Source organism: Protopterus annectens, chromosome 10.part0, assembly GCF_019279795.1.
Source record: "Protopterus annectens isolate FY-2018-M chromosome 10.part0, PAN1.0, whole genome shotgun sequence".
Taxonomy (NCBI): Eukaryota; Metazoa; Chordata; order Ceratodontiformes; family Protopteridae; genus Protopterus; species Protopterus annectens.
This window is the reverse complement of record NC_056744.1, coordinates 1,013,508,785-1,013,536,575: the sequence shown is the minus strand read 5'-3', so window position 1 is coordinate 1,013,536,575 and position 27,791 is coordinate 1,013,508,785. Positions and strand designations below refer to the sequence as shown.

The 27,791-nt window shown below is 40.8% G+C and overlaps 1 protein-coding gene across 1 annotated transcript in view; it reads left to right on the top strand.

Annotated features, from left to right (window-relative positions):
• The window catches only part of UROD (uroporphyrinogen decarboxylase), a 517,137-nt gene that overhangs the window by 129,119 nt on the left and 360,227 nt on the right, over positions 1 to 27,791 (top strand). Inside the window, exons 5-6 of the mRNA XM_044086832.1 lie at positions 258 to 455; positions 15,675 to 15,836. Coding sequence (XP_043942767.1) covers positions 258 to 455; positions 15,675 to 15,836 — 360 coding nt within the window. The remainder of the gene's footprint in view (positions 1 to 257; positions 456 to 15,674; positions 15,837 to 27,791) is intronic.

Here is a 27,791-nt window from a genome sequence, read left to right as displayed (position 1 = left end):
TTTACTTCACTTCTTGTTTGGGCTGTCATCCCATTAGGAGAGAGTTAAATCCCCTCAGTATCGAAGAATAGTGTTGCACACCTTCCCAACACATGATGCACTGAATTCCCTGATGCAGACACTGTTGTAATAGTTATTTGTTAAATGGGTGTATTTCAGTATCTTGTTACATGTAGTAAAGTGTGGGGTGATTGTTTCACTTTGAATTTTATTTCTTGCCGTTGTGAAGTAAGTGCACATGCCATTTTGTTTTGCAGGCACTGGGGATGGAAGTTACTATGGTACCAGGAAAAGGACCAACATTCCCAGAACCGTTGAAGGAACCCGAGGACCTAGTCAAACTCTGTCAGAGTGTAGATGTGAATGCAGAACTTGGGTATGTGTTTAGTGCCATTACACTGACAAGACACAAGCTGGAAGGGAAAGTGCCTCTCATAGGATTCTCTGGAGCACCGGTATGTATTGAAGATAATCTCACTATCACAACCAGTCCTAGAAAGTGACTGGCAGTATGTGAAGTGTTAAGTTTTTAAAAAGCAGAGAAAAGCACAACTTTTCACATCAGTAACATAGTTTCAGTGTGTAATTCACTGTTGTAGTTTTTTTCAGGGAACTCTGCTGCAGTTTGAAATCTGACATCCTGACAATGTTTCAGAGACGAGCATCATTCCCGCATTGGTGGGCTGATGTCAGCTTTTACCTTGGACATCTTCACATGTCTGTTATAAAGGTTGCAAACATCTAGCCTTCTTTAGTACTTTCAAATGTTTTGCATGTGCTCATGCAACAAGAAAGTCTGTGGCCAGGCCATGGCTCAGCGCAAGCATCAGACATATATAGCCCATTAGGGACCTATTGTAGTCTTTATATCAGTTGTGTAATGAATTGTATTGTAATGTTTTGACATGCCTGCCTTTCATTCTGCCAGCAGAAGTAGCTTTAGCATCTTTTCATATAAAGGTATTGGGCATGCCATCTAGTAGAGTCAAGTGTGCCTGTAAACAACAGCATGGCCTTAATAAGGGAGGACAAGGAATCCTCTGCCCTAGAACACTGTCTAGTACCCAAACAAGGGGGAGGGTGATTTGCCATTGGTCATTATGGGGAAAGATGTCTGTGGTTACTGAAATGTCTTGAATCTGGGGACATCCCTTCTAAGGCTCTTAAAAACCTTTAAAGCCACCCAGAAAACTAGCAACCAGCCAATATGTACCTCCCTCACAAGACTGGGCTAAGATAAGTTGTTTCCAGTTCTTCCAGATTGTACATCCCAACCCAGACTAGCTATCTGTGTCTGGATTTGCGCACCCCAAGAGAAGGAGGGAGAACATACCAGTTGAGACACTGTCTCCTCGGAGTCGGATGATGAAGGTGAGCAGCTCTACTACAGATCCCAGATGTCCTATCTCTTATCCTTTGGCAGAGATAGTGACATCGCCTTGGCCTCTAATTCCCCCTCCCCCAACACCCCTGAGGACTTGTCCTTCCTTTGGAGATGTTTCTGGGACTTGGGTTATCAATTTTGTTGCAATTTCCCCAGTCTAGGACTCCTTGTCCTTCCAGGATGTGTTTGCAAGCAGATTAGAGCCAGACTCCCACCACCTCCCCACTGCCACTGAGAAGCATAAAGATTTCTACAGAATGCAGGCTCTTTCTAAATTCTTGTATAAAAACCCTATAGCAGATCTATTAAATGTATTCCGCAATGTTTTATTTAAGGAGCTAAACTGTCTGTACGCTGTAACAAGAGAAGGTGACTTATAGATATGGCAAAAAGGTGTATGCCCAACCACCCTGTCTTTTAGAGCCCTCGGCTGCAGCTGCCAGACCTACACTCTTAAGTGCCAGAAACATGTCTTCAAGTTGCTTCTAGATGCTCACCAGATGGTGTAAGGAGTTACCTTTGGCTCTCTGGGTTCAGGTTCTCTGGCCTCTTCAGAAGTCGGACCACATCAACATCAAAGAAATGAGCTCTGCTTCTAGTTCGTCAGGTTTTTCATGCCCTCTTTAATCCTGTGCCCCTCAAAGTTTTAACAAAAACAGAATAAAAAGTATACCAGCACCACAAAGTTGATAACAACAAAGTTATTTCTGCCTAGTTAAAACTTTCACCATATAGGCTTCTTCAAGCAAAAAAAAGTTTTTACTGTTTAAGCTCTTAGCATTAAGCAGCATGATCTTGAGTTTGTCTTTAGTGGATTTCTTTGTCAGAAGTTTGTACATTGGCTAAAAAAGGCACTGTGGGGGGGAGGCAAGCATCTTTGCCAGGACCCGAAAGCCTTGAGGAGACTGGTGAAGACCATCTTTGGCACTGAAGCGTGGACTGCCGACCATGTCTACCCAGGCAGACAGGTACTGGACCCCCCCCCCCCCTGAGTTATACCAGAAGCTAAGCTAATTATAATTATTGAAATCAATCATTTTTTGTCTATATTGTGCTATCATCCACAGTGAAGGTAGAATGCTACTTAGGACCAGGGACATACCTGCCTGGGAAACAGTCTGAGAGTTTGGTCATGTCTCTCTTCATATAGTCCAGAGACATACGTCTCAAGTCATTCACACCAACGTGTGTTATGACAGAGTCATAATGGTAATTGTTGAGTGAATTGAGTATGTGTGAATTAACCACACCTCCTTGTTCAACCTGGTGAGAGGGGATGCGTGTGTCTCGCTATTGAGTTGCGTATAAGCAGAACATTTGGTTTTGAGGTGTTTTCCCTTGTGGGCATAATTGTTGAGATACTGATATGTGCTTTGTGTGGTGGTGGATTCTGTATGTGTACCAGTATGTGTATTATATTTGCTCTTGGGAGGTCTCTGGACATTTGGTAGGCTCTAAGGGAGTCCCGCCACATATGTGGGTTTGTGTCTTGACCCTCATGTGAGAGGGAAAGTGTGTGTGCTGACAACCCAATGTTTGTCTTGTTTATGTGAGAGGGTTGATTCAAAATTCACTTTATAGTTGCATCTCTCACATACTGTATTAAATTGCTTTAGGAGCAAGTGGTTGTTGTTATACATGAGGCAGTTGCTACATTTCTCAGGATGCCCATGTCAATCAGTTTGGAGAAATGGTGGGCAACTCTCTGTCCATTATGGCAGGTATATATTGTAGTGCCTAGTGGGGATGGGCTAGATGGACCAGGATTTGCTTGAGAGACTAACAAGACCAGCTATTCTGTGGAAGACTATGGGTAGAAGACTGCGTCAACACCTTGCATTGCACACAGAGAGGCAGTGGAGCTAAAGAGGGTTCTCTAGCAGATGTCAAGGAATTTTGCATCTATACATGGCAGCACTAAACCTCGTTGCACATTGCACAGCTACGTGTGAATGCGGTGCTTGAATACAAGTGAAGTTAAACAGTTTTAACACAAACTAGCCAATGGGAGAGCCCAGAACTGAGCCTTACTCCAACAGTCCCCAACTCTGATGGGTCCTGGGCTACACACTTCTGCCGCGAGGGTGCAGGAGGGTATTCTAATGTAAGATGCTGGTTTTAGTAATTATTTAATACCAAACAGCCTAGATTCAGCAGATGTGTTTCATAGCATAGGCTAGATTCAGAAGTACTAGGATTTCAAAGTGCAGAAAAAAGTCACAGCAGCAAAAATGAAACTGCAGTTAAGCAAACTGCAGTTCAAAAAGTGTAGTGCAAGCTTAAAATATACTTTTTTTGTTTATCTTGGTGGATGCCCTGGATTTAGTTCAGATTCACTCCAGGTCTCTAGCTAAGTCGCCAAACTCAGAGCAACTCTGCCAAACTGAGCAATTTCAGGCTTATCCTGGGTGAAATACAAAACATTTTACAAACAAAAAAGGCAGAAATGTAAGCAATAACAGTAGTTGAGGTTAGTTAAATAAGTGTGTGTATTTTTGTAGTAAATAGGCACATTGTAATGTACAATATTTACATTAGTTTCTAAAGCGGGTCAAACTTGAGTAATTCTGTGACAGAAGAGAACTGGAAAGGAGACACTGAGTCATTATAAAAGAAGAAACAGAGCAAATATTCTGTGAGGGAAGAATTAATGGTTAATTGGATTACATCTTATCTGCTCATTAGAGGGAAAGTAATGAAGTTACTGAGAGAAGTGCAGCGGGTGGCCTCAGCAGTACAGTGACATTTGGAGGATATTCTGACATGCTGGATATTCATTTAGGAAACAATTTGTATATTTGCTGCCCACTTTGAAGCAGAGAAGCTTGTTGCACCAAACTAGTTAATTCAAGAAATTTTCAATAAAATTAATTGATCATATTTAGAGATTACTTCTGCTGAGAAAATGTAGTGTTTAGTATCTTGTTTGTTAGTAAAAGCTTGCTAGGAGTACTGTTTTGGTACGACTAGCATACACTGTACCAGGAAGAAAGTGGTTCAGAACTGGTATAAATCTTTTTTAGCATGAAGACTGTCACTAATTAGGATGTCTGGACTGTTGTCTAAATTTCTAGTAATTACTAAGCTACATGGAGTCACAAGTGCAGGTATTGCTATTCTAAGGAAGAGGCATGGTATGTCTTTATTTTGTTTTTTGTTAAATTGTATGTTTTGCTTTGATAACCTGGTTGTTCAGCAGGACTAGTGCCCATTTCATTGGAAGCTCAGGAGCATGATCTTAGAGTTGCTCACTAGAAATTGGGAGACTAAGAAAATCAAAACCAGGACTTTGTGGCGAAGTAAATTAGAAGCTGTAAGCTTTAGTCTTTTGGACCAGTAGTTTTCAGTTTGCAGATGCAGAATGTTGGTATTTTGAGAACTGGGTATTCAGACATATAAATCTGAGTTCAGGATTTGTTCATATGCATGATCATGTAGATAGGATAGCACAAACAATTAGACTTACTAAAAAAGTTAAGTAGAAAGGGATTTTGTTTGGGGAAGTCAGTAGTCCAGGACTTTGATGTTTGAGATTTGTTTTTGTTCATTCGCCATTTTCTTCCATCCTAGAGGTTTATTGCTTTGGGTTCAGTCCACCTACTTAGACCTATCAAGGAATGCCTTTGAAGTTGTGTAATAAACACAATCATTCTGACTGCATTACTGATTTACAAGAAGAACCCTCCTTGTTGGGTCAGATGTACCTTTGTTCATCCCTCTGTGGATGGGTGGTAGCTTTCCATTCAGACCTAGCTTTTGAAATTCACTGTAAAACAGGGCAAGTATAGGCATGGTCTTCATTGTTATTTCAAGATTTGATTGATGTGTAAATTGGGTCACTAGGAGGCAAGAGATGATTGACTTGGGGGAGATGTGAGCAGACTTGTGTGTTGTCATGCTTTGTAATTGTTGCACAGGCATCCTTGTTGATAGGATCTTCCAGATGTTTTGCTCAACTTTTTTGAGTGGTGTTTACCACCCCATACCTTCCCACCATTGTGCCTACACTTGATCGGAAATTTTATTGTTTATGAGAGGTGCGGTCATCCAGTCAGCCATGGGTTTTTTGTTCTTTCACTGGAATGCCAGCAGTTGCACTGTAAAAATATATATAAAAATGCATTGGTAGCATGCTTTGTCATGTGGTCACAGGGGCTGGCATTACCAGCTTAAGTGGCCACTGTGAGAAAAGGGAGATACTCCCAGCCCAGCTAGCTGGAATTTTGTAAATAATTTGTCACTGGTGAATATCAAAATGACTTGTGTAAGATGCTTGTGTCACAAATGTAGTAGAACTATGTCATGTGTATATCAAACTGCTGGTACAGAAGTTTGTGTTGAAAAGGTTTTTGCAAAGTACTATTTGAAATGTAACTGCAGTGCACACTATTGTAACTGCTTAAATGTATATATTTTAACAGTGGAAACTGGAACATAAGAGGTTGACTTCAGAAAAGTAACTGAAATGAAATTGCTTTATGGATACGCCCATAAAAGATGGTATCTTTCAGTTTCAGTGCAGCAAGGAGAAACAATGTCTAAAACTAGGTAGCTTTCTGTATTGTCTCTAGGGTGAAATAATTTAGTCTTGAAGGAATGTAATTGTTTGTTTTATGACTTCCAGCATCTGCCAAAGATCTGAGGTCTACATATTTTCACGGGTTCACTACATAATACTGAAATTCCACAATCCCAAGACTCTGAATACCGATGACCAGAATCTCGAGATTGTGGAATCGCAAAAGTAGTGAATGGGGATTGCCGTACAGTGTGGAACGGGAACCTTTCCATTCTCTTCACTGTAGCGCGATCTCAGAGTTGGTATATTTAAGTTGCAGGGGTGTGGGGGGCTTGTTCCCCCTGCATAAATGTTAGAATAGTTTGTCTTATGTTTTACTGTCTTTTTTTTGTTTTTTAGTTTGAGATTCTGCAATCTCAAAATTCTGGCCCTTTGTTTTCAGAGTCTCAGGACTGTAGAATTTCGGTATTATGTAGTGAACCCGTGAAAATATGTAGACCTCAGATCTTTGGCAGATGCTGGAAATCATAAAACAAACAATTACATTCCTTCAAGACTAATAATTATTCTGCAATTGAAGTTTTCCAATGTGCAATGGAGCAAACTTTTTCTGGTTATTCTTGTGCTATCATAGTAGACATACTGGTAGGAGGCCGTGATGAAGCAGAACATGACAGAAACCTCAGAAAAGTTCTAGAAAGGGCACGTCAGTTCAATCTTAAGCTCAGTGCACAGAAATGCAAATTCAGGCTACAAGAAGTTCCATATGTTGGTCACTTATTCATGAGTATATGCCTAAGACAGGCCTAAAACAAGACCCTTCAAAACAATCAGCCATTCTGAAGATGCCAGCTCCAGACGATGTTCAAGCCCTGCAACGTTTTCTTGGTATGGTCAACTGTTTGGGCAAGTTCATTCCAGACTTGAGCGAACTTTCAGCACCACTCAGAGAGCTGACGTTTAAAGATGTATCCTGGTCTTGGTTAGAGCAACACCAAAGAACATTTGATGTCTTGACAGAGAATTGCTAACCCATCGATGCTCAGATACTATGATGCTCAGATACTATGATGTTCACAAACCAGTTACACTTTCCTGTGATGCTTTGAAATTTGGACTTGATGCAATTATTTTACAAAATCATCAATCTGTTTCCTATGCATCGAGAGTGCAGAATGGCCAGATAGAGAAAGAGCTTTTGGCAATTGTGTTTGCATGTTTGAAGTTCTATGATTATATTTATGGTAGACCTTTCCAGATTGAAACCGATCACCAACCACTAGTCACTATCCTGAGAAAGCCTATGCATTCAGCTCAAGCCAGACTGCAATGTATGATGCTGAGATTGCAAAAGTATAATTTCAATCTTGTCTACAAGAAAGGCAAACGTCTTTATCCTGCTGATACATTATCCCCGATCACCCAGCGCTACCACTGAACAGAATGACTGACAATCAAGGTTCTCAATTGATTGATGATTTTGAAGTCATGGAAGTGAGAAAGTTTTCTTCCACACGTTTTGATTAGTTGAGAGATCACACATCTACAAATCCAGTTTTACAGAGGCTCAACTACTTTATCAGTCATGGATGGCCATCAAAGCGGTTTAGTTTGCCTCAAGAACTGCAACCTTATTTCCATACAGAGATGAGATTTTTGTCTGACAAAGGAGTCCTTATGAAAGGTCTGAAAGTAGTTGTTCCAAAGTTCATGCAACCAGAGTACATTACTGTCTTGCATCGTGTTCACAGAGGAACCAAATCTACCAAAAGAAGGGCGCGAGAACTAGTATTTTGGCCTTCTATGTCACAAGACCTTGAGAGAGCACTTTTATCTTGTTCAGTGTGTAATAGTAGTAGTAGTACTTAAGCCACATCAGCAGAAGGAACCACTTCAACTTAACCAGGTTCTTGAACTACCTTGGTCAACAGTAGCAACAGATATTGAAAGTTATTTGGTGTTAATAGACTCTTACTCCAGTTGGTTCAAGATCAGCTTACTTCCTAACCTAGCATCTAGTATTGTCATTACTAAGATGAAGCATCATTTTGCTGTTCATGGAAGTCTGCACAAAGTTATTTGTGACAATGGCACGCAGTTTGCAAGCCAACTGTTTAAAAGATTTGCTGAAGAATGGGACAATGTTCATTGTGTTACACTGCTGCAGTCATTACACTTGGGTTATCCTGCCGTCAGGCAGTTCCCCAGTCGGACCGAGTTCCAAAGTCTTTGTCCGGCGTCGGTTGCTGTCACCTCCTCCCTGACGTCAGTGCGGCAGGGGTATAGAAGATGCAGCTGGCGCCATTTTCTTCAGTCTTTCTTGCCGCGCAGTGCCCGAAGCAAAAGCAGTTCGCAAGTGCCGGCCGGCCGTCTCCTGAGATTTTCATTCCGAATCTAGAACCGAAGTCTTCTACAAAGCCAAGTACCCCGTTGGGGAAACTTTTTCTTGCCTCAGACCGATGTCAGTAAAAGTTAATAACTGTATTTCTTGTGGGAAGCAAATACCTCATAAGGATTTCCATTCTTATTGTATCCCATGCCTAGGCCCAGACCACGATGTCACTGGTTGTCGGTTTTGTGCTAGGTTTAATAAGCGCACTATTAAACTTCTGTTTGATTTTCTACCGACATTATTTTGGTAGAAAATTCAATTATACCATGCAGTCGGAACTACCGACGACCTGAATACATAAAAAGTGCAAAGACAAGGATAGGCATCCGAGGCCCAAAACTGACTACGAAGCCTCTTCTAGGCCAGTCGCCGGTTCTCCTGTTTTCAGCGAGGTGCCTTCGCAGCCCCTGACGACTGCTTCTGTAGAACCACAGGCCACCTCTGACTCCCATGTGGAGATGGCTGGGCCTTCGGATGCACAAGTTAATCAGCCTAGCGAAACGAACCCTTCAGTGGGATCTGGAGTAGCTGAGTTGCCAGCAGCTTCAGAGGGTGTTTTCAGACCTACTCAGTTAAGCATTAAACCCTCTAAGTCTAAACCAGCTTTTAAAATCAAAGAAACAAATACAGCATTCTCCAGCACAGGCCTCCATGCCTAAGAAATAAATGCACAAGATGGCCGAAGACCTAATCACTCTGATCAGGGGGTCCCATCCCCCTCTTGATAAAAGGCCTAGACGGGATGTAGACTGACTCATCCGACCAGGTGTCCATCTCTTCAGATTCATCCTCAGACCTAGGATATTCTTTACCCCCTTATGAGGATTCTGATGCTGAGGAGTCAATTCCATCAGCCTCTCCGCCTGAGGACTACTCCTTTGGGGAAACCTTGCATACCATGAGGGAGCATTTCCATTGGGAAGGCCAGAATTACTCAGAATCCAAGAAAAAGCTCAGAGACTTCCTGTTATTACCTCAACACAGACCCCTTGCTATTCCGCCGGTGTTAGATATTGTGGATGATGTGTAGACTGAATCCAGCCTAAATCCTGATTCCTTACCTCCATCCCCAGTTAAACCTGACGGATACTACAGAGTCCCTGACTCGCACAAATTTCTGTACAAAAGCCCGTTGCTGACCCTGAAACTATTTCCCAGGGACCCAAAGGGGTTAAGGCCTCATCAGCCAAGAATCCAGTTCCATCTGACAGAGATTCCAGAGCATTAGACAGATGGGGAAATAAAAGTATATATGTCTGCAACTTTAGCAATGAGAGCCTTAAATTGCCAGTTTCACATGCTAAAATATCAGCAATTTCTACTGTCTCAGTTGAAGCAAAAAATGCTTCCAGATTCAGATCCTCCTACTTTTAAAGAAATGCAGGATTTATTGCATGCAGCTGAACAGGTGGGAAAACATACTTTGCAATGTGGTTTTGACTCTTTAGAGGCCTCCTGTAGAGCAGCCGTTACAGGCTCTGTTATTAGAAGACATGCTTGGTTAAAAGAACATACGTTACCAGATCATGTTAAAGCAAAATTATTGGATGCACCTTTGCAGCAGGATGTGTTATTTGGAGTCAAGGCAGAAGAGGCATTAAAGAAAATGGAGGATAAGGCAAAATCTATGCAAACGGTGAAAGATTTCTTACAGGTTCAGCCTCCTAGATTTAGCAGAAATTGGCCAACTAAGAATTGGTCCTTTCCAGTTAGACAGACCTCAAAGGGGTAGATACAGACATCCAAGAGGTAGAGGTCAACCACAAGGTCCTTACAGGCCTTGACAATAGGTTGCATCAGGCCAGAAAGAAGGGGAAGACGGGTCCCAACCATATAAAAAGCAGCCCCAATGACTTCCCGCTACAGCTGCCAAACAACTCTCTCTCTTTTTTATCACAATTGGCATATGATCACCAAAGACAAATGGGTTCTCAACATTGTATCTCAAGGTTACAGGTTCCACTTTCACACTCTGCCAAGGTTAAAAGGAATGCCAAATCTGCCACCAAATCAATGGGCAGAGGCTCAAAAACAAATAACAGCACTCATGGCTATGAGATCTATTCAAAAGGTACCACCACAGGAGCAGGGACAAGGATTTTACTCTAGACTCTTTCTAGTTCCCAGGAAGGACAAAGCCTGGAGGCCCATTCTGGATCTTTCTTCTCTACTTACCTGGATGTTCCGAAATTCAAAATGTTGACACTACAGCAGCTTCTTCCCATGCTGGGCAAGAAAGCTTGGCTCGTGACATTGGACCTCAAGGAGGCATACTTGCATGTCCCTATCAGACAAAACTGCAGAAGATACCTCAGATTCATAGCTGGTTCAATGCATTATCAATTCTCTGCACTGCCCTTTGGCTTATCTACTGCGCCCAGGGTCTTCACAAAGTGCCTAGCACCAGTAATTGCATTTTGCAGACAGAAAGGAATTCAAATTTATCCGTACCTGGACGACTGCCTGATTCAAGCAGAGAGCAAGGACATTCTTCTAAAGCATCTGGCGTTTGTAAAAAAGTTAAGTTGCCTGGGGTACACAGTAAACAAGAAGAAATCAAAACTAGTGCCCTCACAAGAGATGATATTCCTGGATGCCAGCTTGAACACAACAGCCCAGATGGCTTATGTCACGCCAGACAAGCAAGGACAACTGACTCAATACTTTCAATTAGTGGCAACAAAGACTCAACTCCCTGCAAGAAAAATTCTGCAGGCCTTTGGTTACATGGCATCTTGCATACTACTAATTCCATATTCCAGACTGCATATGAGGAAACTACAATGGTACCTAAAGAATGTATGGTCTCAACACTGTCAAAGTTTGGAAACATTTATACCACTAATTCCTTGCCTTCAACAGGAGTTTCAATGGTGGGCTCAAGCTTGTCACCTCAACAAGGGACAGCCTTTTACTCAACCCACAGCCAGGCAAACACTGACAACAGATGCATCGGATTACGCCTGGGGAGCACACATGGCAGGCAACTGTATTCAGGGCAAGTGGCCCGCAGAACAAAGGCATCTTCACAGCAATCAAAAAGAGATGCTAGCTGTACAAAATGCACTTATAGCTTTCAAGGACCTGCAGCATCCAGGACAACTACTACTAAAGACAGACAACACTACAGTTATGTGGCACATAAGCAAGGGGGCACTCACTCCTACCCCCTCTGCAGACAAGCCATGACCTTGTGGAACACGGCTCTAAACTATCAAGTTCATCTGCAAGCACAATTCCTGCCAGGAGAGAAAAACATACTGGCAGACGACTTAAGCAGAAACATCATGGATCCCCACGAATGGGAATTGAATCCACAGATATTCAGAATGATAACACAGAAATGGTGGAGCCCGGACATAGATCTGTTTGCATCCCCAATGAACTGCCAGCTACAGAAATTCTGCACAAGGAGTTACCATCCACAAGCATGGAAAGTGGATGCACTCTCATTTAGCTGGAAAAACCTACAAGTATACGCTTTCCCACCACTACCTCTCCTGCCAAAGGTACTCATAAAAGCCAGGCAAGAAGACCCAAAGATGATCCTGATTGCACCAGACTGGCCAGGCCAGCACTGGTACCCAATCTTAAAGAACTCAGCACAAGGACCACCACCCTGGATATTGCCTCAAATCCCACATCTGCTGACTCGGCACAACAATCAGATACTACACAGCCAGCTAAAGACCTTAAACCTAGCTGCATGGAAGATTCCTTAGCCAAGCAGGCAGTGCCACTCTCCAAAGCTGTTATGGATGTCATTCTGGAGGCCAGAAGGCCTAGTACCAGGAAAGCCTATTCGGATAAATGGAAGAGATTCTGTGCCTGGAACCAAGCAGACAGCCTTGACCCTCCTGTTACAAACATTCCTCAGATACTGCAATATTTAACTGAGATGCTGGACAAAGGACTCTCCTTCTCATCCATCAAGATCTGCCATCTCTGCTCATTACAATACGGATCATCCAATTTTCTCTAATCCGTTGCTAAGACAGTACCTCAGAGGGGCTATAAACAGAAGACTGCCCCGTAGAGCACCTACTCCAACTTGGGACCTCAACTTTGTTTTGGAAAAATTGACTTTACCTCCTTTTCAGCCAGCTAACACAGCAGAATTAAGATATATCTGTTGTAAAACTGCTCTAATCCTGGCAATAACATCAGCACAAAGAGTTTCAGAATTACAGGCACTAATGGCAGTGGAACCTTTCCTCATTTTCCACCTAACAGGGTGTCTTTAAGAACTAACCCTACGTTTATGCCAAAGGTGGTATCCAGTGTGGCTCTAAACCAATTTTATCCAAAACCACAGAATAAAGGAGAGACTACTGCATTCCTTGGACATTCACAGGCAGTTACGCTTCTACTTGGACAAAACCAAAGCTTTCAGGAAATCTGAGCAATTATTGGTAGCATATGCTGCAGGAGCACAGGGGAAAGCCATTTCAAAACAGACTATTTCAAAATGGATAGGACATTGCATACGTTTCTGCTATATACACACCATGGGAAACCTGTACCTAGCAGCATTAGACCTCACTCCGCTAGGGCAACAGCCACTTCAACTGCCTACCTCAGAGGAGTACCTACCAAGGATATTTTGGAAGCAGCAACTTGGAGTTCTTTGCATACCTTCACCAAGCATTACCATCTGCCTCTATACTCTAAATCCAGAGCTGGCTTCACCACTGCAGTACTGCAGGGCCTTATAGCCACCCCTAATGCCTTCTAGAACCAGCCACCCAACCTCAGCTTTGGGATTCTACCCAAGTGTAATGACTGCAGCAGTGTAACACGATGAACATAGTACAGTTTTGTACCTACCATAAATGTAGATGTTCGAGTGTATACACTGCTGCAGTCCAGGTTACTCTCCCCCCTTCCCCTCTTACTTGCTGGTACGTACCTATGTCTTCTACCCTTTACTACCTATGGGGAGTATTTGCTGGTAGCTGAAAGTTGTCGTTTGCTTTTCTTATGTATGTTTTATTAGCAATTTGAATTGCCTACCTATTTGGGGGCACATGACATCTGGGGCAAGAAAAACTGAAGAAAATGGCGTCGGCTGCATCTTGTATACCCCTGCCGCACTGACGTCTGGGAGGAGGCGACAGCAACCGACGCCAGACCAAGAGTTTGGAACTCAGGCTGACTGGGGAACTGCCTGACGGCAGGATAACCCAAGTGTAATGACTGCAGCAGTGTATACACTCGAACATCTACATTTATGGTAGGTACAAAACTGTACTTTACTCATGTCACAAGTAGTCCAGAGTGCCCGCAGTCAAGTGGTTTGGCAGAACGTGCAGTTCAAAGTGCAAAACAGTTACCTGAGAAGTCAAAATGAGATGATAGTGATGTTTTCTTGAATCTCAGAAATGTTCCTTGAGATAAACATCTTGGTTCACCTGCTCAGAGACTTCTGTCAAGACAAACTAGACCCACATTACCAATCAGTAGTCAATTGTTGGTTCCATGTGGCAAGAACAACATGTCAATGAGAACCAATCTGTTGAAGAAACTCCTAACCCAGAAGTCCTACTACTGTAAGACCAGCAGACCGCTCAATCCATTACAAAAGAGAGAAGTGGTAAGGATGTAAACGTCCAAAGGTTATGATCGGATTGATGTGAAGAATACTGGTCCAGAGCCGAGATTGTACATTATAGAATCGGAAACATTTACAACTGATGTCCGAGCCTATGATGCAGCATATAGCCTGTGAGAAAGACTCCATCTCAGAGTGAGTTGTCTGGTGTTCCAATTCCAGAGGAAGTTCCAGAGGATATTCTTGTTCCTATGACGAATCCAGAAGTTCCTGATAAGAGTTTTGCACTGCAGATACTCCCTGTTGCTAAATTTAGTCTCTACTATTGTATTACGAGATATGGTTGAATCTCTATAAACCTTGCAGTAGATGTCAAGCAACTTGGACATGAACATTGTATTGTAATGCATGTCTATCTCTTAACATTGTTTTGCATAAAAGGCAATATTTTAAAGAGGGAGGATTTAGATCAATGTGTGTGTATATACCTTTAAGAAGCTATCCAAGGGCTTGCACTAAGTGTAAATACTGAGCATGTGCAAGCCTGACTGCCATTTTATAGTTAGCTGTTGAGATGTAAACATGTATGTATGTAAACTCTGTTTAACTAGTTTGTTCATATTTAATGATGCTATCCATCCTGATGTGTTTCTATGTATTGAAGCATCTAAATGAAACCTCAAACCTTCTTATTTGGTGGTTACGGTGATAACTACCTTATAGTCTGGGCAAAAGGGCGCATAGCTAGTAAACTTGTGTGTGTGTGTGTGTGTGTGTGTGTGTGTGTGTGTGTGTGTGTGTGTGAGCTACTTGTTCAGGGACATGCAGCAAGGTTTTGGCTTGGCCACAAAGCTGAGATCTCAACTCTAGAGCTGTACGACTGGGGAGTCTTATTGGGGATTGGGAAAAACGAGCCCCAGACTGGCTGTGGTCTCTGTGTGCTCTTAAAGGAAATTCCACTTGATGCAGAGAGCTGCAATACTGTGTGTACCTGTTATCTTCCCAGTGCATGTTCCCTACTGGACCCAGTGGTAAGGATTTGAGGCTCCTTGATTACTGGTCAGTGGTTGGTCATCACAGCCATATCCAAGTTTTCTCAGCACTGGCTTCCCACATCATGACATGCTTCACGTGTGATACTGTCTCACTGGAGAAGAGGAGTGAGATGCATATGATAAACCCTGCCCCCAAAGAATTGGTTCTTTTCAAAAAAAAAAAAAAAAAAGGCTCTACAAATACCCACACTTGGGACCTGAGTCTACACTAACAAACAAAACTCACTGGAGGAATAGGTTCCTAATTCAACATATTCCTAGCCTTTGGATTAGCTTGCCACTTAATGTCAAAGTACTACCTGGGCTACTTTTAAGGCTAATCTTTTAAATGGATGAGTATACACACATTTACTCCAGGGTAATATTGCATGACCCTATTCAGTTCATAAGGTCACCATTATTAAGTGCTTGAAAAGTGTGGCAAGAATGTTTAAGGATGTCTGCTTTAACCTTTATATGGCTAGGTATTTTAAAGTCCCTGTAATCGCTTTCCTGCTATTGTTCCTGTGCCAATCCTTCGCTCTGCTGTAGTCAGGGCTTCATGTCTCTTCTCCACTGGTGCAGGGTTATTTAATTGGTGGAAATGATGGAACTCTGCCACTGGGACCCATCATAAAGCTACTTCTCATAAACCATATGCTACAGTAAGTTATCTTTTTTCATGCACATGAAGCACCCCCTTGACTTTCATAGGCGTCGTTGATTAAATTAACTGATCTTGTGTCCTTGCTTCTGCATTATTTAAAATGTGTTCTTTTTCCCTTTCTAAACAGTGGACTCTAATGACCTACATGATTGAAGGTGGAGGCTCCAACACAATGTCAAAAGCTAAACGTTGGTTGTATCAATATCCTGAGGCAAGCCACAAGTTACTGACTCTCTTGACTGATGTTATTGTAGACTACCTTGTTGGACAGGTGGCAGCTGGTGCACAGGTAAATCATACATACATTCTTGCTCATATGTTCAAAGTATTTGCCATTAAGAGGTAGATAGAAGATGGATGTAAATCATAAGTTAGCTTCTGTCTAGATAACCAGTGCTATGCAGTGACACAGTGGCAGTTGGCTGAGTTTCCAAATGAGGGAGACCTTTTCAGAAATGTCTTGTTACTGTTAACATGCAAGTGACATAGTTTAAGCTGGGCAATGTGTTTAATGGGCATTCATGTTGATAACTCCTTCCTTAGTCTAATAAACCAGTATATTTATTCCATTTGTGGCTATAACCAGTGACAGAAGTTTGGGTCACAACAATTTGATTATCTGTAACATTTAGCGAACTGTTGAAGTATGTGAACTTTGTGTAAGTCATTAAGAATTCCAGCCATCTATGTTGTCTTTACAAAGTAGTATATGGTGGGCACAATATATTAAGAACAATGTGTCCACATGCTTTTTCAGGTATGACATCTCTTCAGTACAGTTCAATGTAAAGTGTGGTGGTTAACTTTTCTGACAAGACCCTGTATTTAAGGGGAGTGTAGGTGGGCAGAACAATTATAGTTTTTATACAAGGAAGTAATATTGGTAAGGAGTAGCATGAGAGGATTGGTTTGTGCAGGCTAGAGTACGCTGTTTGCATCTTGGTAACATGTCACACATTGCATTTTAGTGAGTTTATTTGCAGCTTTGGTGACCTAAATTTGTGAACAGATGCTTTCCAGAGCATAGCTATTCATGGTAAACATCCAGGACTTTAAAAACCTATATAGGAACATTGTAGTAGATCCAATGTCAGTCTCCCTGGAATCCACCAGTAGATCCAAGCTTGCCAGGCATATATACACTCCCTAAAGGCAAGCATGTTTAGGTTGTAGTCCACTACAGCAATAGGATTTGTACCATAGCCATTCTTGCATTTCAAGCAGTAACTTGCAAGCATGTAATGTTAAATACCAAGGCATAATCCTTAAGCAACTAGAGGGCTTTGCTGGTGCTACCTTTGAGAACTTTACTTAATCTTGCATTGTCGTGTTTTTAATCTCAAATTGCTTTTTGAGTAGGTGAACATGCAGTTTAAAGTGTATTGCTTACTGTCTGAAGCAAGTTTAAATAACAAACCCTTGAAGGTGGATATAACCTCCTTACCATATGCAGTATGATATTATGCAGTTCTCGAAACAAAATGTGTTTTTTGCATTTTATTTTAAGGACAGCCCCCTAAAATCTTACTTGGAGCTAAAACCACCTGCCATGACATAATAAAAGACCAAGTCCTAAGTAATACATAGGCTAATATATTTTCATGTTAAATGCATCAGAAGGAGTTTCTTACTCGCTAGAAAGAAAAATTGTCTACCATCTCATGCAGGTGAACCACCATATTTTGAAAATGTCAGTAACGATGCAGTAGTGAAACAACTGTTTATATATTAAAAAAAGCTGCTCTTCTTTTTAGATGCATTCTGTTTGCTTGTCTAGAAAGCTTTGCAGGTATGTGTAAATCATGGTCTAATTTTCTAATACCCAACTTGTCAGTATTTTGAAGGTGTGGTTATACAGAAAAGCAGTTTACAGTGGAACTAAAATTAAATGGCACACTAATTTTCATATTTTTCAAAATCATTTTCATATTTTTCAAAATCATTTATAGCTTTAACATGAGAAGTTTAAATGGAAATTAAAACAAAGTTGCCCTGTGGTACCCACTGGCACAGTTTCAAGGAGAAATGTCTGCTGTCATTTGTTATGTTACTTCTGTTGCATAATTTACAATACTATGCGATTTGTCTATATGCCAAATCACCTGGGTCGTGGCTGAAAAAGGTTGTTGGACCAGTTCGTTTACCCATTTAAATGATGAGTAAAACAAATAAAATAAAACAAACACAACATAACCCACAGGGTTAAGTATCTTTGCTGTAGCAGTCTTCTTAGTAAGGAAGGGTTTTGGATTTATCAAAGTTGATCAGTTTCTCGAAGTCAAGAAGTTCGGAATGCTCATCCTACAGACCGTGCTCCCATTAGTCTGCTTGGGGGTCATGTTGGTGACCTTGACTTTAAGGTTGCCTGTCTTTTTATATACAAACCTTTCCTTCCATTTTGCCTGTCAGCTGTACAGAAGGTGTTTGCCAGAGGCTTTGCTTGGTTTTCACCTCCATGGGGACTCTGGTAATCTGTATTTACCCTTTCATGGATATAACTGCCTCATCCAAGTCCCTTTACTAGTGGAGATGGGGTAGGTCTTGGCTGTAACCGTTTTCACTTTGTCCAGTTTGGACTTCCACTCAACTTTTGAAAAGCAATCCGGCTGGAAGCTGGAGACCTGAGGTTGTCATGTGAGCATTCATGAACATTGAGAAGGGTCATCTTGGGAGTATTGCTGGACATGGAACGGGTTTATATCTTTCTGCCTGGGGAAGAAACTCGAGACTTATGTTTTTTTAAACCCTGACTATGAAGGGAGGTGTTCATAGCCATGAGAAATGCAGGTAGCAGTAGGCTATACATTTACCTCCATCCTTATGTTGTCCCTGGCCAGGCAGTGTATGATAAAGTTCATTGGTATGTGAGGAGCCTTTGACAACAATATTGTCATCCCTTCAGTCACTTGGGCATCACTCTCCCAATGATTAAAAAAGAATTGTCATGATGGGCTATATAGGCAGATTTTAATCTGGGGAACCCGATCATAACCATGGATACATTGCATGGGAGTTGCATTTGGTGTACCTGTTCAGGAATGGACACAACTGCATAAATGATGGTGATTATGGCTGTTCTACTGGCCTTTAAAGGCTAAAAGGTTGGAGATGAAACTAGGGACACTGAGGATAATTGCAGACAACACCAGAGTGATGAGATGTGACAACCAACAAGTTGGCCATCAAGGGGGCTTCCACTCTTGCCAGCTGTGCAGGTTGATTTTAGTCCATGCTACCATATGTGCATACTAAGTCTGCTGGTCAAGCAGCAATACAACCCTTCCTTCACTTGCCTACAGGAAGTCTGCAGACATCAGTTGTGTATGAAAACTGGATCCTAGGGTGTTTTGTGAGCTCTCCCAGCAGTGAGATCTGTTGACCTGTTTACCTTGGGTAAAAACAACAAAAAAAATGTAATGTTTTGTTTCAGGTTCCCAAGCTTGAAGTCCAAAACAGTAGATGCCTTCAGCATTCTATGGTGGGACAGTCTCTATGCTTTTTCCTTCTGTCTGAACCCGTGTGCACCCAAGCATCAGGACACTAAATCTTCTAGCATGGGTTCTTTCAGCCTGATGCAGGGTGTTAAGATCTTGCAGGAAGCCAAAGGGAGTAGCTCTAGGAAATCATATGTAACTAAGAGGAATAAGTCTCTATATGGTGCATGTCATGGGGTGAAAAAGCATTACAGTATGATTAAAGTGTATCTTTCTACCATTGCATTGTTCTTGCTTATGGAACCAGCGTCATCATTTTGAAAGGGGTGCATTATATGAAACCATTTAGGAGACCAGTGGTACCTTTGTGGGACGTGAATTTTGTACTCCAAAAGTTTAAACTGGATCTCTTTGAATCAGTTGTTTCAGAATTGCTAAATTCCTGTCCTAGAAAGCTGCCTTCTTTGTAGCCATCCCTTGGCCAGAGGAGCTGCAGGCCTTTGTGTGTCAGGAGCTTTCTACAGTGTTTGTAAGAATAGGTTCAGTTTGGGAGCAGTCCATCCTTTTATGCCAAAAGCAGTTTCTGGGATGGCACTGAACCAGACTGTGATTAGCCACCTTCCCTAATCCACAGAACAAGGAGGAAAGGGTCTTGCATCTTTTGAGCACATGGAAATCAGGCAAAATACTAACTTGTCATCTTTTTGCCTGGAAGAGAAATCAGTGCTTCAGTCTCTAACTAGAAATAAAATTCAGATGGTTGGTCAGCTTCATTGTATTATATTGTCAGTCCTGCAACAAAACAGTAGGGCTGCTATTAGGCTAAACCTTTCCAATGTATCATCCATGGCTGCAGCATTTTTCAAAAATGTCAGCTCAGGAAATATGTGAGGCAGTTGCATGAATCTCAGTCCACACTTTTTTAAGCATTACTTGCTGGACATCCAGTCTAGTAGCAGAGTAAGTTTTGCAGTTTCTTGCCCTGCATGGGAGTGCTCTGCACTTCTCAAAGTATTCCTTTAAACTCCTCTGGTTTCCTTCCAGGAATGAGTGAACTACTGCAGCAGTGATCCCTAAAATGGCCATAGTACAACTGAGTGAGCAGCACACTGCAACAGTAGATGTTTGAGTAGGCGATCACTACTGCAGCCTAAACTCCATTCATTCCATGACATGGGCTCATTACATGGCCATGGTTAACTTGATCCTCTTACTAGTGGATTTAGTGGGTTATACTTGGATTTCTCCAGGATCTTTTTTTTTTTCAGTGAGAAGCTTGTGTCATAGAGACCTGTAAGAAAGCTCTAGAATTTACATCTGGAAGTCTGACATCTGCATCCAGCAAATCCCATAAATAAGGAGCACTACTGGAACATTAATATGCTGGAAATCTGCAGATACAGTGAGTTGTTCATACAACACACTCGCTGCATGATGGAGTTAGTCCCCAAAGTTAGGAGAAACATGAATATCAGGAAACAGCTGAAGAAGAAATCTGGACATGGGAAAGAGAGAGATTTAATATTAGGCAATATTTATGCACAGGCGAAAGCAAAACTAACCAATATAAAAAGAGCAGCGCCAAAGATATTTGAAGAGAAATATGGGCAAAGGAATCTGGACATAGAAAACTTTACAATACAAAAAATAAGACTGACGAAAATGAGATAAGTAATGAAGTTAAAGAAATAGAAACTGAGCTTATGGAGTACTTACAAAGTGAAGGATTCAGTGTATAAAATCAAATGCAGAAAGTACCACAACAGGATAGAGCAATGGATATCCAAATTAAGGGGAAGCCAGTGGAACAGGAAGCATTGGTCAGGTCCTTTATCAAGATATTTTGGAACCTTCCACCGGAAATCAGTATAAACATTCATTTGAAGCTAGACAGCAAGGAAAGGAACAGGGAACTCTGATGCAGTCAATGTTGAGGAGTGATAGGCCAGTGAGTTATATGACGGAGCAACAGATGGCACAGGATGAAATTGAAGAGAAGGTGCCACAGGAAGATGCTATAGAACTTTCTATAGAATGCCCGCAGGAAATGGAAAACAAGGGATGTGACCTCAGTTTGGAAGAAAATGAGCGAAGAGAAGGGTTAGCTTCCAAAATACTGAAAAAACGACTACAGGCAGCACGGCAGTTCCAGGAAACGGAATTTAATCCATAGAGACAGTAATGTAAGCACTTTTGTCTTGCTTCCCTGAGCAAGACTTCTGCAGAAAAAACTTGTGCAAAGTGGAGCCATTTAAAATGTCACATGTTAACATCAATTAACTTCTAAAAGCAGAAGCTACAAATGTAAATGTCACATGTTAACATCGATTAACTTCTAAAAGCAGACGCTACAAATGTTTAAAATCATTTAAATGTAAACTGAATACTAAATGAATAAATATGTGCAATACTGAGTGTAAACCTACATATTAAAGATGACCCTATTTTAAAAACTGTACAAGAAATTACTTAATCTGCAAAGTATATGCAAGTCATTTTAAAACAAATACTATAAGCCTAAACCCACCATCACCTAGACTGTCCACTTAAATACTAATGTATAAGAATAAAATGGAGTGATTTTAAAATATATGTATATTTTCGCTACAAATTGAAATGCAAAAAAGTATGAGGTATATAGAAATACAAAAGGTAAAAGTACAAAAATTACATTCAGTTAACTCTGCAAGCTCCTTAGTTTTAATACACAAGATAGAGAACGCAAATCGTATACATATATTTTAAAATCCGTATTTACATTTAAATGATTTGAAACATTTGTAGCTTCTGCTTTTAGAAGTTAATTGATGTTAACGTGACATTTTAAATGGCTGCACTTTGCACAAGTTTTGTTTGTCTGAAGAAGTCTTGCTCACGGAATAAAGACGAAAGTGCTTACATTACTGTCTCTGTGGATTAAATTCTGTTTCCTGGAACTGCCTGTAGTCGTTTTTTCAGTATTATGGAAGTTAAGAGAAGAGTTGCTTGATTTAATAGACATGGATAGATGAGAGAAATAGACTGCAGAAGGTCAGTAAAACTCCAAAAGTCAGACAGAAGTCTGATAAAACAATTGAATGCAGTAATTCAGAACTGCCCATAGAGATCCATGTGATATTAACAGAAGTAAACAAGATATATTATTGTGCTGCTAAATTAATAACTGATGAAGTTCTACCAAAAGAACACAGGGTAGTGAAGGAAAGGAACGGAAGAAATCGAGTACCATTATGGAAATATCGAACAGAGAAAGCAATTAAGACAAGAAGTATCACTCTTGGAAGACTATAGAAGAGGGAACAGATCAGCAAAAATACTAAAAGATAAATGTGATTAAGCAATGCACATTATTAGAACAGACTAGGATCTATCATGCACTATTGCAAATAAACTAAACATTTCAGCGCAAGCAGAAAAACTTAGAACACACACATATACTGTAATATAAAGGAAAAGTACAAAATAAGCAGTTTGACCCAAAAAGTTTTATAGAGAATTGGAAAAGAAGGTAAAAGAAATTGAAAGACCGCCAAAAAAAAGAGAGGAAGTAGATACATTTTGGAGAAGTGTTGTGAAACATAGCAAAGATGCTACACTAATAGAAGAAGTAAAAGAAAGAATAAGAAGTTTAAAGGTGCAGGATATGAAATGGGATGAAGTAACAGGCAGAGAGCTTGAGACAAAGTTAAGAAAAGCCTCTATATGGAAAACCCCAGGCCCAGATGGCAGTAACTAACTTTTGGTTAAAAGTATTAATGTCTTTGCATGCGGATTTAGCCATGAGTAAGAACTACTTTTATATGCGCACCCCGAACGGAACAGGCAAAACAATGCTCCTCCTTAAGAGTGAACCTGAAATTCAAAAGGGGATATTCCAGGGTGACTCTGTCACCGTTGCTATTCTGCCTTGCCATTAACCCAGTAAGCTGTTTACTTAACTTAGGCCATAGCTACAATTTGGCTCCTAAAAAAAAAAAAAAAAAGTATAAAGACTTCTCATCATCTCTTTGTCAAACTATTTAAAACTGTATAGCTCATCAGATGAACAGAAAGCACAGCTGCAGGTTGTCAAATCTTTTTCAGATGATATAAGAATGACATTTGGTCTTGATAAGAGTGCAAAAGCAACCTTTAAAGCAGGAAAACTGCAGCACCAGGAAAACATCAGTTTGAGCCAAGAATGTGATATAGAAGAACTTGAGCAAGAGGGAGTGTATAAATATTTGGGAATTGATGAAGGATCAACAATAAAACATGAACAAAAGTGAATAAACCTTAGTAAGGAATACTTTAGAAGACTTTAATTCTGAAAATGGCGTTGACATCTAGGAACAAAATCCAAGCTATAAATCAATTTGCTCTTCCTAACTTACAGTTTGAGTGATTGATTGGCCCCAAAACGTGTTGGATAGATTAGATAGGAAAACAAGAAGGATGCTTCATGTTGACCAAATGATTTATAAAAATCGGTGTATACCAAGATTATATATTCCCCGTTCTGAGGGAGGGATGGGCCTCCTTGAAATTGATTATATGTATAGATCCGCAATCGTAGGACTCCACATATCTGCTGACCTCACAAGACCCAAATGTAGTGAAAGTTTTGAAACATGAGGAGAATAAGTCCAAGATTACTTCTCTGCTCAATTTAGCAGAAGCTTATTGGCGTCAAGCAGGAATGGAAATCAATCCCAGAAGTAGGTAAAAAATCAGGCAGCAACTGAATGTGCCAAAAATCAAAAGAAAGAATTTAAGGTGAAGGACCAGATGAGAAGGCAAGAAATGTGGAAAAAGCATGAATATAATTGCAAATTCCAAAATTTCTGGAAGAACCTCATGTTGATCAGGAATGAGCACAGGAATGGTCAAGGAGAAGCTAATTCAAACCAAGAGATTCAAGGATAATATTGGCAGCCCAAGATAGTGGGCTACATACAGGCTGGTTTTACAAAGTCCATTGAACATGTGGGAGAAACAGACAAATGTAGGTTTTGTAAAACAAAAATGTAGGTTTTGTAAAACTGAATTGGAAACAGTCGCAAACCTCGTTGCTGGTTGTGACCATACTAATAGCAGAAGGACTATATACTTAAAGATATAATAATGTGGCAAGACTGTTGCACTGGGGATTGTGCAAACATTATGGTATTGAAGTGGCTGAAAAACGTTGGAAACATGAGCCACAAAGCATCATAAACAATTATGGTTTATATCACATGGGATCACCCATTACCAACAGTTCAGAAGATAGATGCTCGAAAACCGGATATAGTGATCCACGAAAAAAGACAAAAGTAGCATTGATCACTGAAATTGCTACACCCAGTGACTATAGTGTCTTGTGTACAGGGAGACACAAAGTCATAAAATATCAGGATCTGCAGGCAGAAACTAGAGGAATGTGGACGGAAGATACCCAGACAGTTCTAATAGTAGTTGGAGCAATGGGTCTTATAAAAATCTGTAATCGTATTTATATATGTTACTAATCCATGTAACTGATTACTGCGGTGGTGGTGCTGCGGTAGCGTTGTCACCTCACAGTAAGACGCTGTCCGGTTAGATTCTCAGCTAGAGCGTCTTCTGCATGGAGACATGCGTGAATGGGCGTACATTTGTTGAAGGTTGTGCATCAGGCCTGGCAAGCCGGTACGTAAAAATCAACTGCCAATCATTAGCGGACCGGAATTCCGCTGTGGCGACCCCTAACCGGGAAACGCCGAAGGACACAAACTAATCCATGTAACTCCATATGAATTGAAGGAGTCATTACTAGGCACATTGTGAGTGCTGCGAAGAGCACTTTTGGCTGACATCAGATTCAAACAATACTAATTTCATGAACTTTAATCGTACTTTGACTTAGGAATTGGGTCCATTCCCGTCCTAGTATTAGAAACTCCAAAGGTTTGGAAAAATTAAAAGTGTAGACTATTTTAATTGTGGAAAGCGTGTATTCTTACATTCACTTTGTATCTAATGAGCACATACAGAGTGGCTAGCATCCTCCTTCCCTTATGAATTTTAAAATGGACTTAATGGCACTTAACTTGTGGCAGATGAATTGGCTTAACAGTCAGCTTGGTACAGTTGTTGGGCAGAACAGAATTGTGCGGTTAGTGATGTCATGACTGTTACCAAGCTTAGGAAAATGGCAAATGTAATCATTTTCCATGTCCTGATACTTCTTGGTATCTTGGAGTTTCATTAATTCTTATTCATGCACTCTGTCCAAGCATTTCCTTACCCTGCTATATTTTTATAGGTGACACCAGTATACTGATAAATTACGTGTGTGCGCATGTATATATATATATATATATATATATATATCTATATCTATATATCTATATATATATATATATATATATATATATACATACATACGTACGTACGTACACACACACACACACACACACACACACACACACACACACACACACACACACACACACACATTATATATACACATTTGTAGTGTGATGGTTAGAGCATTAGACGTGAAGAAGTTGTAAAAGTTGTGTAAGAAGGTGGTAGAGCAAAAAGAGCTGACTGACTCTGTAGGAAAGTGGTGTTAACAGTGCTCCCAAAAGAGATGGGAGGCATTGTCCACAGTACAGGCTTTCTTTGATTAATGTAAATGTTAATATTTTTGTAAAAGTTTAGAAAAAGCATGTCATTTTTATTAGAGGTAGATCTGCAGACAATTGGAGATTTGTATAAAACGTATGGATGGAGTTTAATCTGAGGAATGGGTTTTCAGAAAAGGCCTTGTGGTGGAATGTGTGCAGAGGAGTGGAAAAAGTAACATTTGCAAGAATTCTAAACACTCTACCTGCGCTCAAAGCTGAAGGTGACTGACTACAATCTAGAAAGGTTAGTTGTGGGCAGGGAATCAACAAGGATTGCCTCTGTCACTGCATCTTTTTCTTTGAGGGTGGCTAGGAGGGTAAGAATACAGAAGGGTTTGAAAGTGGTCTATTTTGTTTTCTTATTTGCAGATGATTATATAAATTGCTGAAGAATGTAGAGGAATCCTTTACAACCATTGACAGGACTGGAATAGTTTATAGGTTCCATAGATGGAGTTATACAATGCAGTCTGTAGAGGTGACATTTTATGAGGGTAGAAATAGTGAGTTGGAGATTTAAATGTACTACTCCTGGGAAACTAGGACAGTGATGCATGACTGGAAAAATGCAAGAAGGTGAGTTGATCAGTGAGGGAAATTTTGATCACAAAAAGGAGATGAATAATAAGAATGATAATTTGTTTGGCACAGTTTCTGGACATAGTGAAACATTTAGTGATCAAGTGAACAACAGAGGCAAAATATACAGTAGAGTTCAATGTATTAATATGGATAGGAAGAAGACTCTGGATTGTAAGGAGAGAATGAGATTGGAGGTGGGGAAGTTTGTGCATTTTGAGTCAACAAGATTTCAGAAAGCATCTGTGGTGTAAATTTAAGGGTTAGAAGGGCACAAGGTGATAGAAATTAAAAATCAGGTAAATAGGGAAGGAACTGGATGAGTCAGTGAGGAGGGAGGTGCAGGTAACGGGGAATATAACACTACTGGAAGGTAATGAGACGACGTAGACTAGTGAGTGTGAGTGTTTGGGATTAGTAATGAGGTGGAAATATGAGATGGAAATGGAGAGAATTGGCTGGGTGATGTATTGAGTGGATGGGATGGAATGGAAATGAAGTCATTTGAGGAACTGGGAAATGTTTGGCTTGGAGCAGTGAACATTTGAAGTAATAGTTGAAGTGATAAGGGGTTTGGATGATGGGGAAACAAAATGGAAAGAAATGGGAAAGTGGGAAAGGATGTCATGAAGCACATTGCCTGAGAAAAAGGACAATGCCTGCACATCTGTAAGGATCTGGGTGAAGGTAATGTTAGAAAAGCTGAGAGAGTTTGGAAGAGGGCTGCTTGGGGCTGCTTGGGGTGGAATGGAAGGGAGTAAAGCATGATAGTAAATTTTGAAAATACAAGAAGAATGTAGCGGTGGTGGTGATGTGGTAGCGTTGTCGCCTCACAGTAAGACGCTGTCCAGTTCGATTCTCAGAGCGTTTTCTGTGTGGAGACATGCGTGAATGGGCTTACCTTCGTTGAAGGTTGTGCAGCAGAGCTGACAGCTCGGTACATAAAAATCAACTGCCAATCATTAGCGGACCGGAGTTCTGCTGTGGCGACCCCTAACCGGGAAAAGCCAAAAGACACAACACAACAGCAAGAAGAATGTAGAAGGCAGTGGATCAAATTTATGGTATGTAGTTGGTTTATAGAAAGCAGGTGATTGTGAAGAGTGGTTTGTAGAGGAAGAGGCTTGTTATATCTATGTGGTGGAAATACATATGAGCTAGAAGACTGTGGAAGCAAGCTGTAGCTAGTTAGAAATTAATCTGTGAAAGATTTTGAGAGTTGTGTGAGGAAGGATGACTGAATGGATGAAAAGACAAATGACAATATAATCTGGCAAGTTGGGTGAAACCAAATTATCACAAAAAATGAAAGAAGGTAGAAGAATAGGGATGAACATGATGGAAAAAGGAGCTTGAGATGCAAGATCATAAAGTGATGGAGAGATGGATGCGGGGAGGCAGCACATGGAAGGGTTGCTGGAATAAAGGAGAGGTAAGAGTGGTGAATAATAAAAAACTGGGTATGGCAAAATAGATGAGAAATTGTAGGACAGTGTATGATGGCAGAAACAGAGGTAAGTTAGATGGCAAGTTCAGTTAAGGTGCAGGCAGCAGACTAGTAATTTGACTGTGAAAAAAATAAGTACCGTGGAAAGAAAA